Source organism: Portunus trituberculatus, chromosome 14 (assembly GCF_017591435.1).
Source record: "Portunus trituberculatus isolate SZX2019 chromosome 14, ASM1759143v1, whole genome shotgun sequence".
NCBI classification, from domain to species: Eukaryota; Metazoa; Arthropoda; class Malacostraca; order Decapoda; family Portunidae; genus Portunus; species Portunus trituberculatus.
Window position 1 is genome coordinate 12,899,986 of NC_059268.1, and position 15,626 is coordinate 12,915,611.

At 40.1% G+C, this 15,626-nt stretch overlaps 1 protein-coding gene and 1 non-coding gene across 2 annotated transcripts; one reads left to right on the forward strand and one right to left on the reverse strand.

Moving 5' to 3' along the window:
* Positions 1 to 2,704: 2,704 nt before the first annotated feature.
* Positions 2,705 to 2,776, forward strand: Trnam-cau. The gene has a single exon. It is a non-coding gene; the product is annotated as a tRNA-Met (tRNA).
* Positions 2,777 to 4,087: 1,311 nt separating this feature from the next.
* LOC123503477 (galactosylgalactosylxylosylprotein 3-beta-glucuronosyltransferase 2-like) lies at positions 4,088 to 9,894 on the reverse strand. Its single transcript, XM_045253269.1, has 8 exons — positions 9,652 to 9,894; positions 8,060 to 8,200; positions 7,817 to 7,908; positions 6,597 to 6,727; positions 6,003 to 6,162; positions 5,430 to 5,579; positions 4,877 to 5,170; positions 4,088 to 4,485 (listed from the first exon to the last, which is right to left on the reverse strand). The coding sequence occupies exons 2-8, from the start codon at positions 8,154 to 8,156 to the stop codon at positions 4,387 to 4,389; spliced, it is 1,023 nt and encodes a 340-aa protein (XP_045109204.1). The 5' UTR covers positions 8,157 to 8,200; positions 9,652 to 9,894; the 3' UTR covers positions 4,088 to 4,386.
* Positions 9,895 to 15,626: the final 5,732 nt, after the last annotated feature.

A 15,626-nucleotide genomic window follows, 5' to 3' on the forward strand; every position in this document is an offset into this window, starting at 1 on the left:
CGCACAGTGATGCACCCATAATGGCCCCAAAACATTCTGCAGACACTGCTGGAGTTGAAAAGGCAAAGTGAAAGAGGAATAGTCTGACATTTGAGGTAAAATTAGATATTTTGAAGAGGAAAGAGCATGGAGAAGGTACGTCTACCATAAGTCGAAACTTGGGCCTAGCCCAGCCGACAGTCTGGACGGTGTTAAAGAATCGTGAGGCTATAAAAAAAGCTGGGTAGAATGTAATGGATCTGCAGAGCAGAGCCTCATCTGCCCTCTCAGTGGATGATGAGTAAGGGCTGAAATCCCTACTGTCCCTTAGCCTCGGGAGGGACATCATCTGATAGAGTACGTGGCGAGTGAAAGGTAAATAAAAACATTTTCTGTGTATCTCTTTTGCGCAGTACTTTACATTATTCTATATGACTATTTTCATGTATTTTCATGTCTGTAGGGGTGACTTTCGACATGCTGGAACACATTCCCTATTATTACATGTTATAATGGGTTTGGTATACGGTAATTTTGATTTGCAGTAAGGTTTTCAGGAACGCATATGTACCGTGTAACAAGGACTTACTGTATATATATTGCTCAACAAAAAGTAGTAGCACTGATGATATCTTACATGCACTGCAACTTCATTTTGGATTCTCTTCAATAAAGAGAACAGAATTTGCTGTAGAATATCAGTGGTTTGATCACAGCACCAAATCTTTTTGTCAAGTACTGTTTACATATACACACATACTCAGACACATATTATATACATTGTAAATGACAATCCAAAAAAGTCTATTTATGTAGGGGAATTTAGACAAAAATTTATGATTTTTGAAACTATAGGGATAAGAGAATTAATACTTGAGCACCACTCAACAGGAAACTCCAGGTGTCTATGATATTCTTGTTTTTATTACAGTTAGCTGACAACAGAACTTCCCTGCTGGATGTTATGGCATATAGCAAGTGGGAATGTGGTTTACAAAGGATATACTTATATTTGTTGTAAAAAGGAAATAAATATGTAAAGACAATCTTTAGTTATACTAAAGAAGTTGAAATGTGAATTCACTATAATGTTAATTAAATGTGCAACTGATTTCACCAAATAATAAGTTCCTGTTGACTATCACTACTACCTGCCTGTCTTGATAAAAGTACTACATATGTAAATTACTGAATTCAGTTAAATAGATATACAGGGTGAGCATAAAATCTAACCTAATCACAAACATTATATAAAAAACAAATGGTAGGTATAAACATCAATGTTTATGCAAATTATACCAGATCTCAAATTTTGTAACTTGTGAAGATATGCTCCATTCATTCCTTGCAGTATATCTACTGTATATTTATTATCTTTGCAGTCAGGATTCCAAGATTAGGAATTGATAAACTGTACTCTTTGTTTGCCAACAACAGGAAATTCAAGTAGTAATTATTGTCTGGTAAATGTGGTAGCCAGTGTTGGCTCATACCCCACAATCAATTTATTTACTGAGCTGAGGCCACAAGTTGCAAACCTTTACCTGGACAAGTTGAAGCTCAGTATGCAGTTTCAACTTTGGGTTGTTTCCCAATAAAATGTCTACTGTTACACTGGGTTTTAGTTGTCCTTTACTTTTTGAAGGGAATGTGAACCTTCCCAAACTGATGATGAATATATATATATATATATATATATATATATATATATATATATATATATATATATATATATATATATATATATATATATATATATATATATATATATATATATATATATATATATTATCCTCCCTTGATTCCTTCTTATAAGGATATTTGGTGGATAAATGTTTCGTTCACCAGCTCCTAATATTAAAATTCTGAAGGCGAGGAAAGAATCTTGGCACAGATGAGTAAAAATAAATTTCACAAGCAAATATGTAAAAAAAAAATACTAAATATTTAAGACTACTAATTTCTCATAGATTTATTGATGTGGAGTTTAAGCTTTGCCATCATAAATTCAAGTGAAAGATCAATTGACCCATGTCAGATCAGAGGTCATTATATTGGTCACAGAATAATAATATATTATCAAAGTTATTTATTAATTCAGGAAGGCTACACATATGGAATTGAGAGTTCACTGATAAAAAATTAGTTGAATATTGCATGAACACATGGAAACAATTATTTTACTTTATTTATTATTATTATTTTTTTTTTTCAGGCTTCCTTTCAACATCTGTCATTCTTTGATTCAAATTCAACCAAGGTAAATCACATTAGTGACTTATGAATGTGTGATTTTGTTGCATAATTGTTAAAAATAAAGCAAACATCAATGATGATCCAATCTAACCATGAAAGGTGAATGAGTGTTTGATATGAGTGGTGAGCGAGTCTTCTATCACAGATAGAGAGAATGTGGATGACATTAACCTCCAAATATTTTTTTTTTTTTTGTGTGTGTGTGTGTATATATATATATATATATATATATATATATATATATATATATATATATATATATATATATATATATATATATATATATATATATATATATATATATATATATATATATATATATATATATATATATATATATATATATATATATATATATATATATATATATATATATATATATATATATATATAATACACACAAACAAACACGCACACGCACGCACACACACACACACACACACACACACACACACACACACACACACATGGCCCGGTAGCTCAGTGGTTAGAGCGCTGGCTTCATAAGCCAGAGGACCGGGTTCGATTCCCGGCCGGGTGGAGATATTTGGGTGTGTCTCCTTTCACGTAGCCCTGTTCACCTACCAGTGAGTAGGTACGGGATGTAAATCGAGGAGTTGTGACCTTGTTGTCCCGGTGTGTGGTGTGTGCCTGGTCTCAGACCTATCCCAAGATCGGAAATAATGAGCTCTGAGCTCGTTCCATAGGGTAACGTCTGGCTGTCTCGTCAGAGACTGCAGCAGATCAAACAGTGAATTACACACAGTGGTTAGAGCGCTGGCTTCACAAGCCAGAGGACCGGGGTTCGATTCCCCGGCCGGGTGGAGATATTTGGGTGTGTCTCCTTTCATGTGTAGCCCCTGTTCACCTAGTAGTGAGTAGGTACGGGATGTAAATCGAGAAGTTGTGACCTTGTTGTCCCGGTATGTGGTGTGTGCCTGGTCTCAGGCCTATCCGAAGATCGGAAATAATGAGTTCTGAGCTCATTCCGTAGGGTAACATCTGGCTGTCTCGTCAGAGACTACAGCAGATCAAACAGTGAAACACACACACACACACACACACATATACATATATACTGCTTGCAGTCTATGTCGATCTCAAGAAGGCGTTTGACTCAGTCCATCGAGAGACACTCTGGGATCTTCTGCGTCTCCATGGGATTCCCGCAAGGATTATTGGTCTATTAACTGGCCTCTACTCCAGGACTGTGAGTACTGTGATGTGTGGAGGGGACGTATCCAGCTTCTTTCCTGTGAATACGGGAGTGAGGCAGGGACTTTTCAACATCTGCATGGACTGGGTACTAGGCAAAGTTGTAGACCAAAGTCATTGTGGAGCATCTGTTGGCAATACTGAGATTACAGATCTCGTTTCTGCCGATGATGCAGTAATCTTTGCTGAGCCACTGGAGGTTCTGGTAATGACTTTAGAGACACTGCACGAGGAGACGAAGCCACTGGGACTCCAGGTTTCCTGGCCGAAGACCAAGGTTCAGGTGTTTGGAGGCTTACTAGATATAACAGTACAGTCTGTCCATGCGTGTGGCGAGGACGTTGAGATCTCGGAAAGCTTCACATACTTTGGTAGTGTAGCGCATAATGACGGTGAGTCGAGCCAGGAAGTTGTACCGTGGATTGGCCTGACTCACGTGAGACTGATTCGAGGCCAATTACCAGCATAGTCCATCAATGCCAACTACTACTATACGGGCATGTGACATGCTACCCAGAAGCCGATCCTGCATATTGGGTTGTCTCTGAAAGGGATAACCCAGCATGGAGGAGGCCAAGGGGATGTCCACAGAACTCATGGCTGTGGCAAGTCGATGCCTCCTGTTAGGAGTTACTTGGAATGGGAAGGGAGCTTGCATGGAGACTCGTGAGGTGTGACCGCCTGGAGTGGCGCCATAGGGTAGGCGAAGCGATGCGCCCCCCCGGCAGATGCCCCCATGATTGATCGATATATATATACGTGTGTGTGTGTGTATATATATATATATATATATATATATATATATATATATATATATATATATATATATATATATATATATATATATATATATATATATGGATTATGATTCTCTATGACATAAGTATTATCTAAAGCAGTCGGTAGCAGTTATATAATAACTGTAAGGCTATTGTTTCATAATTCTATTCCCTCATCTGTATGCTTCCCTACCTTGTTCAATCTTATCTCTTGCTTTAGATCCGGTTGTTCTGTTCTAGTGTGCCAAACATACACCTAAGGAAGAAAACAAATTTGTGTCAAAAGAAATTCAAGATTTATTATATAGTGTTCATGCATGAAAATCGGAGCTCTTTAAAAAGAAAAGAAAAAAATAATGACAATCTGAGTTAGTTCTGTTTTCTTTTGTGCAGCTTTAAATCAAAAGAGAGAAAAAAAAAAAAAAACATAAATATCACCTCTCATCTCATCTTTGTCAGTACTAATGATCAAGCACTTGATCTGTTTCCAGGGAGGTAATGAAATAGTTACTGTGTGCAATGTACATCAGGTACTCCTGAGTGATGCACATATACTCTGTAATTTAAAAGCTACAGACTCTACTTTTTGTGCATGATGTAAATATTAAAAATGGCATGAAAGAAATTCTAATACATCAGAAACTTACCTTTGTGCACAAATCAGCTTTAGGTTCCAGTTCTTCTCGAGTAATGATTTTTTCTAAGAACACTGATTCTTGAAAGCCAATAGGAGCATCAATGGAAAATTCAACACCTGACTTATTTAGTAGAAGAGACAAGTTCACCGCAAAGCCGGCCATATCCATTGCAAAGGGCCGGTCAGCTTTCCACCCAGCCAACCAGCTTGAGACCTGGCCATTAGATTCCACCAATGGCCGCTCCACCAGCACTCCACCCACCAGTGCAACAGGCCACACTGAAACTTTGTGTGTATCTCGCATCTGGAAAAAAAGGTATAGCTATTTTGTTGTCTCCCATAATGCTTTTATCATAAAACATGAACTCTCTCTGACAGACCCACCAGAGATATCAGAAAAAAAAAAAAAAATTCTTAAAGTTTTTAAGATCTACATTTTATAATGGAAAGTTGGTAAATAAGGAAAATAAATAAAAATTAAAGTTTTACTAAGGAAGACTACAAATAAGTTCTAACAAAAGATGGTCTTATGAAGAATTTATCTCTAACTAACAACATCTTACCTCATGGAAAAGCTCTACACTGTAAGTGTTGTCATCATCTGCAAAGTAAACCACTCCTCGAGGGCTGGCATCATGTGCAAACTTGCTCCTGAGCCATCGGATGCCAGCATTTCTTTGTAGCACTCCACGGGGCTTCCGCCACTTTGGATCCTGAAAATTTTAAAGTTAGGTGGTTTCACACAAAATAAAATGCAAGCAAGTAAAACCAAATGAAAAGAGGAACTCTTGAGAAGAATGAAGAAGTGTATGAGATCTATACAGCAATTTAAGACCATCTATGTTATTATCAACACCAATACATGAACACACACATTAATGATAAAAATAGTGTGTGTATTCATTAGCTTGTGAGGTCAGTTTTTTCCTCAGTTTCACCACGAGAAGCAGTATTTTACCCCTTGAACTAGTTTTACTAATTTATATTGTTTGAATATGGGAGCCTTGTATATGCCAAAATGCACGTAATGAAAAGTAAACACAGCAGTAGTTCCACTGTTGTCTCTCAGTTTCAAATAGAATAGGTTCAAACAAAATATTGATCACGATGAATCATATCATTCTGATACCACCCACAGAATCTTTAAGCTTCCATTCTTGAGGTGTTGATTGATGCAAGTGTGTATAAGTCAATCCTGATGACTCCAGGAAGTTGGACACCAACTGTGATTTCTTGGGTGCATCTTCTACAACAATCCAGTGAAGCGCTGGCACATGAAGGAACACTGACTTCAATCTGTTTATTGAAAGAAAACTCATAATACATCTGATTTCTTATAAAAATACAAGCTAGTAGGAAGAAAGTCTACATATAATAAAGTTATAATAAAGTATTCTTATACTCATCCAATACTTTTACTAATATTTCCATTTCAGACATACATATCTCAATATCCCAAGCTTTCAGATGTGCTTCCATTCCTTTTATGTAACTGATTATTTAACCTCTTCCATCCACCTTGTACTTTTTGTTTTCTTTGCTTTCCACATTAATACCTACTTCTTATTGAACAGCCCTCAATATCCTTGAAATACTTGATGCAATTTCACAAATTTAATTATGATATTCCACGGTCAAAAGTAGAGCTTAATTGGAGTCAAAGATAAAGTACAGAATTTCAATATTCTTTTATGTACATGTAACACTTCATATTTTGTTCATGCTTGTACCTTGTGAGTTCAGCCTTCTGCTGTGGACGTGTATATGTAGGGGTGATGACATATATGACTGGCAACAAAACATCTGAATACTCTTTCTCAGGTATTGAATACTGCTTGAGGACAGACTTCAGCAACTTAATCTGCAGACAGAACAAGAAGTTGACGTATCTTACAAAGGAAGTATCTTATGTATGCATTCTTTTCAACAATATATTTTAAGTGCAGAGATTTCAAAATTACGCAGGTTATCTTTCTACCACATGGGTTATGAGGTGAAGAGGAAAAAGCTTTTCCTTTGTATATTCCTTCCAAAAAACCAGGAAAGTTAAATATGAGCAGGATAGACATGAGTGATGGCCAGGATAAATTAAAATCTATCTATCCATTCATATATCATGTCAGCAATCCCACACTGGATGGCTAAAGCAAACCACCACATTCTCACACACATCATTTACACTCTCAACCCCATTGGCACTAAAATTAGAGAAAGGCAGCACAATGACTATGCAACCAGACATATTTTTTTTTTTTTTTTTTTTTATAGTCGAGTCAATCTACAGTGGCTGTTTAGGTGTGGCCCTGGGCTTCACTGGGATTCCCTCTGATTGCCATCTCTCCATAGATCACAGGCTTGCCTTCTTTTTCCAACTCCGCTCCATATCCTTATCCTCTGCTCTGTCTTTCTTTCTCTCTATAATTTGTTGCATTTCCAAAATTATTTCTGAAATCATTTAAACTTTTGACCTGCATCAACACTGAGATAAAAATCAAGGCGTGTTTTATGTATCAAAGTCTCCCCTCATCCTAAACATGGCATAGGAGTAGGGGAGTGTGACCTTGCCAATACTTCCACCTGACCTGACTTGCCAGTCAGTCTTTGGTTGGGGTTGGAGAAAGGGCTGGTGAACTTTGGAGATATGGCAACAGTGGAGCAGACCATACCCAAACAACCAGTTTAAAGAGACCCAACTATAGCAATATAACCTGAATCCTTTTAACTCTGACTCTATCCACCAAAGTGATAAAAATAGCTCTGAGGCATACAGTTTTGGTGTCCATATCTGAGAGAAGGATCACAAATGTTCCCAGTCTTGGCTGTTCATTAGTTAAAGAAATCAAATAGTCCTGATGCCTCTCCCAGCTTTCTCCAGGCCAACCATCAAGAAGTATTATTATTTCAGTCACATCATAACTATATCACAGGTAAATACATCTTGATAACTTACCTGTCTTTGTAAAGCAAAAACTTCCTTCATGGTGTTCCTGGAAAGGTCTGAAGGAGGTGCAGTACTTATATTTCCAGAGATGTGAAGGAATCCTGAAAATTATACACAATAAATAAATACTTAAACTATCATGTGAAAGTGATATCATTGATTCTCTATAGCATTCATCTGTTTGGACATATATTGATATACAGTGTGATTTTTTATGGTGCTTTTTGTGATCTTCCATATTAAAGTACTTACCTCCAAAATATACAGCAAGGAGAAAGATAAGGACTACAAGATACTTCCACCACTTTCTCATCCGTCGCTTCAGAACGTATGAATTTAGAGATCCCATCTTCAACTGTAACTTGGACTATTCCTTCTCGTCAAAAGTCATTACTGAAATCCAAACATGACAAGATTTTACATGTGCTATGATCACTTCACTTTCACATGCTGCTGTGGTCTCCTCACAAGCACTGCTACAACTTTACCTTCCCAGTGATAACTTGTGCCTTCAAAGATTTATACCTCTTTCTTATTTCTCCAATTGCATCAAGGGCAAATTTCTCCCACTGGGTTAGGTTAGTGTCCTTAACCAGTTTTAGAGAAGAAATATGTTGTCTCATCCTAAGATGTTTATACATATAAGTCCAAATTTGACTTCATTTGGCTTCCCACTCGGCACTGTTCCCAAGAAACCGTCCCGCGCGCTCTCCTCGATTCCCGGCTCCCACTTCGCAGCTCCTTCACCTAGCTGATTTGACGTCACATATATGAAGTCACGCTACTGGTCAGAGAGAGAGAGAGAGAGAGAGAGAGAGAGAGAGAGAGAGAGAGAGAGAGAGAGAGAGAGAGAGAGAGAGAGAGAGAGAGAGAGAGAGAGAGAGAGAGAGAGAGAGAGAGAGAGAGTATGGTAACCTTTTTACCCTTGCGTAACCCTTAAAATACATGACATGTCTCAAGGAACCCCTGCGCAAAAACAAAATTATATACCATATATTTCTCATTTAATGTGGTCAAATCAGCTGGGTGGAGGAGCTGCGAAGGGAATCGAGGCGAGCGTGCGGGACGGTTTCTCGGGGACATTACCTCCCACTACCTATAACCCCACTTTCCCAACTGGTCCCTAAGATTATTTGACATAAAGAAAAGGAAAAAAAAAAGGGTTAATATTTACTATAAGTCCTTGTCAGTAGTGCATGTCATGTTGTGGTAATATATTCTCATTGTACTTCATGTTTATGAAAATTTTTTTTTTGCATGCTTGGCCATTATTGACTCGTATCGATGCTAATGAAAATCAAAACATTGCACAAGAAACAGAGATAGATTAAGGTTAAGTTTGATTAGGTTAGTTTTAGAATTACGTTTGCTTACATTAGACAAAAGTGTGCATTGTATATGAGTCTAAGGAGAAAATCACCACATTTGACAAAAAGGAAGGACACCATGTATATTTTCACTAGCATTTGTATTGGTATCTCCTGTAGGGGATGTAGGAGATAAAAAAAAATAAACAAACTGCAGAGAACAGACACCATCTTTCACATCACTAATTCCTACATTTAACACACCGCATTCTCTCCAGGAACTCCTTCATAGCCTCAATCATTATTTCATGTCTTTACACACAGTCCCAGCAGCAAAACCATCCATTCATTACCTGTCTTCACTGTCATTCCCTCAGCACCACTCGCATCATCTCTTTCCTGTCTCCGGCATTTCACACTCCAGCATCACATACTCCACTATCTCATTTCTTGCATGTCAAACATCTGGCACACTTTACTGCGGTACACACGACATATATAATTCCTTACGTTCACGTCCATCCATACACTGTTTACCTCAGTTCAGTTCAGTTGATAGGCGAAGTGCAGCCTGGATGTCGGAACTTCCTCATGTGTTTTGGTTTGAGTTTTGTCTGGTGCTGTACCTGTAATTATTATTCTTTTTTTACCTTATGTTCTATTATATTCCAAAAATTAGATATTATTTCTTTATTTCCTTCTATACTAAATTCTTAAAAATCTATGAGAGGTTCGCCTTTGTTTGTTTTATCTGCAACGGGTACACGTCTTGATCTTTATCTTGATGCTACAGGTGGCTCGGGATCGCTCCGGAGGCCTTTGGATCGGCAGCTCCTGTAGAGGACAAAAAAGGCACAAGTAGAAAAAAGGAAAAAAGAAAAAAAAAAGTAGTATTTTTTTTCGTTAATGATCCCTACACCTCGCTCGCCACATTCTCTCCAGATACTACATCCTTTCACTCGTCTCTCTACAGAGTCTACACAGTCCCAGCAGCAACACCATCCATTCTCTTCCTGTCTTCTCCACTCTTTCATTCCTATTATGCCCTAATTCACTCAAGATCACTTGCATAATCTCATGCCTTTCTCATACTTTTCACACTCCAGCATGACATGCTCCACCGTCTCGTCCTCCCCCATGTCACACATTTGGCACACTTTGCTGCGGGACTCAACCACCCGTAGTTCCTTGCATTCACATCCATACACTGTTCCCTAGCTCAGAAGAGATCACCACCCAGGCTGCCATCATACCATTTTTCATACATCAGGGCTTCCTTTTCCTTGTACCATTCCAGAGTACTCTTTCCTTCCATCTCATTCTTCCATATATTCAGTCCCACCTCTCTGTCTATCTCACACTTCCATTTCCTCACATCCCATTCAGTTCCTACCCTGCCTCCTCTTGTCATGATCCATTCACACTCATTTTGATTCCTCCCAGCCATTCTCATCCCAAACCACTTGTAATCCACTTCTCTCTGTCATTCTCATGCACCTCCTTCCTACACTGACTCCCACTTTCATTCCACAGGTACACCTTCCTCACTATTCTTTCATCATTCATTCTTTCAAACCTGACCTTGTATCTAAGTGTGGCTTTAACTAGTCTTTCCCTAAAGGTGCTCCATCCCATATCCCCTCTCAAAGCTTCTACTGCTGTGTACATCGGTGCATTCAGTGCCATTCTACCTATTCTATTCTGTCCCCACTTCTAGCTTGTCAATTTCACTTTCATTCCATGCAATCACGTCCATATCATACATTATACTGGGCACAGCCACGCTCTTCCACACCTGTCTCAGCTCTCGTTCTTGCTGCACTCCCCAATTGTCCTACCCGCTGATTCACTAAGCCTAACTTTTCATTCTTTGTCTTTTCACACCTATTTGGACTCACCCACATCCCCAAGTACTTATATTCTCGTGCCTGATTCATCTCATTCTCTCCAATTTTCCATACTGCATTGCTTTCATCCTCAGACCTATTCACTATCATCACCTTACTTTTCTCAATACTAAACCTAACTCCAAAGTCTCTCCCATATCCAGCATTCTCTGCAACTCAACTGTTGACTTACTCATGACCACCACATCATCTGTATAAAGGAGCACCCCTATCTTCTCATTCCCAACTCTTACTTCTGCATTTATTCTACTCAATCTGGCTGCTAACTCCTCTGTATACAAAGTGAAAAGGGTTGGTGACAAAATACATGCTTGTCTAACTCCTCTCTTACTCTTCACCCAGTCTGTTTCTATATCTCCTAGTCTGTATTTTGCTCTTGTGTCAACTACCTTCTTCTTTTTGTGACCTTTTACGCTTTGTGCCGCTTCATAGGTCCCATTCCCTCCAGTGTTCCAATCTCAGTCCTTCATCAGCCTGCAGAAGGAGAGAACAGAGAGCAACAGGCAGGGAACACATCAATTTCCACTTTCGTTTTCTCCACGTCTGCTCTAAAAACTCCCATCCTGCGTCACTGCTTTGGATGCTCGGGCAGCGGCTAACTCAAATACAGACATATCACTCTGGAAAAATTAACAGTATCCTCCACACAATTTCTACCTATATTTGACACGATACATTCTCTGCACCAGGGAGGTTCAATGTAACCTCCTTGCTGTACACCGCAGTGCACGAAGGCTTTCCAGGTGGTGGTATGTACGTAAGTACTCTCCGGATGAAATGAGATCTTTAGTTAAATCAAATCCATTCACTTCTCTCTCTCTCTCTCTCTCTCAGTGATATACATTATTGCATTGCTTCCATTGGTGCTAATGTTTCATGCTGCTATGAAAAGGTTAACATCATTCAGGACGACCACTCTTATGGCTAGATGAGTATCACAGCCACTAGGTGGAATAAAGATTGAGAGAGAAATGGAGAGAAGTGGAAGGAGAGAGTTTCTTAACAGCAGGCTGAGGGAAGAGAAGAAGGAGGAGCAATGGAGAATAGTGATACTTCGAGTGAAAACACGTGTTGTTGTTGTTTTGCTTTTTTGAATGATGGAAGGTGAGCAGTGACCCACGGAAACAGTTAATTCTTGATGTGTTTGTTTGTTGAGCCCTGACTTGTACTGACCTTGTTCAGGTAAGAGGCACCACAGGGCTACAAGTAGTGTGGAGGAACGAATTGTTCATCTTTTAAGATTTTATAGAGCAGAAATTAACCTAATAATTGCAGCGTAGGGATGTGTACTGCAAGACACCAGCCTTCATTGGATCTGCATTCTCAAACGTCACTTTTTCCTTACACTCACACATTAAAAATTATATTTGTATGCAAATTAAGTTAGCGTTATGGATTATAACGCTGTGGGCCGCCCTCGTGGTGGCCACAGCTGACGGATGCGGGGACCGGCACACGGCAGAGTGTGCCGGTGATGGACAGGAGCTGCTGGCAGCTTCCTGATGGAAGCACTGAAGGATGCCCAGCAGGGCTACCTCAGGCTGAGTGAAAAACACTCAGACGTCCTGAGGGAACACCTGCAGGTCCTGGGTGACCTCCAGCTGCTGCGGCAGGAGCGCGCGCTCCTGCACGAGAACCAGGTGACTCTGCTTGCCGAGCACGAGGATCTGCACCAGGAGCATGTGGCCCTGCTCCAGGTGCACGAGACCCTGCAGAGGCAGCATGAGACCCTGCAGACGGACCACGCTGGTCTTGCAAAGGTTCAGCGTGACCTTGAGGCTGCTGGAGCTTCCAGGATGTGCAGCAAGAGCTGCACGGTCTCCAGGAGCAGCACAATAGCCTGGGGCAGGACCACCTCCGGCTGCAGGACATCAAGGAGAGCCTGCACGATGATTTGGATGAGATGACCAGCATTAACCATCAAATGGCCAAGGGCATCAAGAACTTGAAGGAAGAATGGCAAAGAACAGAAGAGGAGAAGAAACATGTCCAGTCTCTTCTGTTGAGGGCTGCCCATGAGAAGAAATGGGCCTTAATAGAGGCCCAAGAAAAGTATGATATGCTCGTGAAGGAAAAGAACGCAGTGGAAGATGAACTAGCTTTTAGAAAGAAGGAATATGAGCGAGCTCAGGAAGAAAAGAAAAGATTGATGAAGGGCATGGCACAAATGGCGGTGACAGAACAGCAAATTGCCAACGCCCCCAAGACCAAAGCAGACAAATGGTATGCGACCAAAGAGACAATGATGCAGCATGTTGAGTCTTTACACGTCAAGGTCGACAGAGAGAAAAAGGTTACATCAGAAGCCCTGCTAAGGTACAAAGAGATTGAGGAGGAAAGGAACGTGATGAAAGACGAACTCTCTCTTCTGAAGAAAGCTTACCAAGAAGCACAGGAAGAGAAAGTTGAAATTCGTCAATATCACGAGCGAGTTGTGCACGTGGCTGTGCTAACTATTGACAGACTGCAAAAAAGGTGCGCCACGATCTCCGAGGAACATGGCCAAAGAAAACGAACAGATGATGAAGGAACAAAGGAAGAATGGCAAGTAGCACAGCTGATGCAAGAAGCGGAACACAAGGAACGGCTGAGCGTGAATGATGTAGAAACTGAGCACGAGACTCAAGAAACCTCAGAGAACCGTTCCCAGGGACATGAAGGAGGCTTCCATCAGCCAGAACACTTGGTCCCTGGAGAACAAGAAAAAGAGTCTCGGGAAAGCAGTGAACAAGCCAGTGAACATGCACAAAGGCTGGCAAATGCTGTGAATGAGCAGATATAGAAACATGAAAGATTACTGCTGGGATTAGAGAAGAAATACACCAAGGAAGGAGACGAGACACAGGAATGCAAACCAGAAAGAAAAATCGCAGACCAGGAATATCGGGAAAGTAGCGAACAAGCCAGTGAACACACACAAAGGCTGGCAAATGCGGTGAATGAGCAGATATGGAAACATGAAAGATTACAGCTGGGATTAGAAAAGAACGACACCAAGGAAGGAGATGTGACACATGAAAAGAAACACCAAAGAAGAATCAGGGAACGGAATGGGTTATGAATCGCCCGAGAGGCAAAAAAAAAAAAAAAAAAAATGTTTGTTAGGAGATGGAGGTCGCTGTTTTGTTTGCGACGACATGGATGTCAAGATTTATATGATATGATTTGGAGGTTGCTGTTTTATTTGCTAGGACATGGAGGTCAAGATTTATATGATATGATTTGGACGTTGCTGTTTTGTTTGTGAGGACATGGAGGTCAAGATTTATATGATATGATTTGGAGGTCGCTGTTTTGTTTGTGAGGACATGGTGGTCAAGATTTATATATTATGATTTGGAGGTCGCTGTTTTATTTCTCTTTACTATTAATCCTTATGTTCCGGTGATTAAACTATTTTCCAATATCCCATGACGGGTAAAAATGGTAAACCTAGAAACTGTCAGAAGACTGTTTGAATACTAATAATTATTTTCTCTTTGTTATTCTGAATACAATGATGTACTTTCTAGCTTGATGTGACCTCTGAAAGTTTAGTTATTGCCTTATCAAGGATTCCTCCTCTGCCCGCTGTGTGATCCGTCAAGCAGAAACAGCTCGGTGAGCGATGACACCGAGCAAACACACACACTCTCTCTCTCTCTCATCTTAGAAGAGAAATTGTACACTTCCAATGAGAGAGAGAGAGAGAGAGAGAGAGAGAGAGAGAGAGAGAGAGAGAGAGAGAGAGAGAGAGAGAGAGAGAGAGAGAGAGTATTCTTTCATCCCTTTTCATATCAAGTTTCAAGCAAATAACATGTAGGTATCATCTCTCTCTCTCTCTCTTTCTCACACACACACACGCACGCCCCTTTGATCATCTTCCCAGAACACAAGAGGCACGCCTGCGTCTCCGTGAGCCACTCTGGGTTCTCAATACGATGTTTGGAGTCTGTTCTCCATCACCACTATCTCTGTCTTCTCTCTGTTCTGAGAAAACAGGTGGATCCTCTGAATAATTTTCAGAGTCTTCACTACTGCTGTTTTCGCTTTCTTCAGTTTCTTCTTCATAATCACTGTCATTGTAGTCAGGCTCAGAAGCACTGCCAAATAAAAATTATCTGTCTTGTTCCATATTGAGTTATGAACTGAGACGTCCCTTCGCTCTTATCAGGGTGCTTTCGACATGGCAGGTTGCTGGGGTTGCCAAGTATTGCCCTCAGAATGGGAGAATAGCTTCATTACCCCTAAATATACAGAGTTAGTGGCAACACTATGGGTGGAAAAAGAAGCCAGGTACTTCCACTCACCATCTGACTTGAGAAACCGTGCGTGGAGCTCAAACATGAGGCGCGAAAATTCTTGATTACGGGAACAATCGCTGTCGCTACGGACGCACTGATGCAATCGTTCATATACGATCGCCGGAACATATGGGTTAATAACACTGTATACAACCAATGATTCAATATCCGTACACATATCAGAAGCAATGATTTTCTTTCCTTCATCAAAAACTTCTCGTCTGCTTTTCACATTTTTGTAATAAAACGAAGTAGGGAAGACAAGTTCTACACACACACACACACACACACACATCACTAGTGGTATGCTAGCTAGTATGTC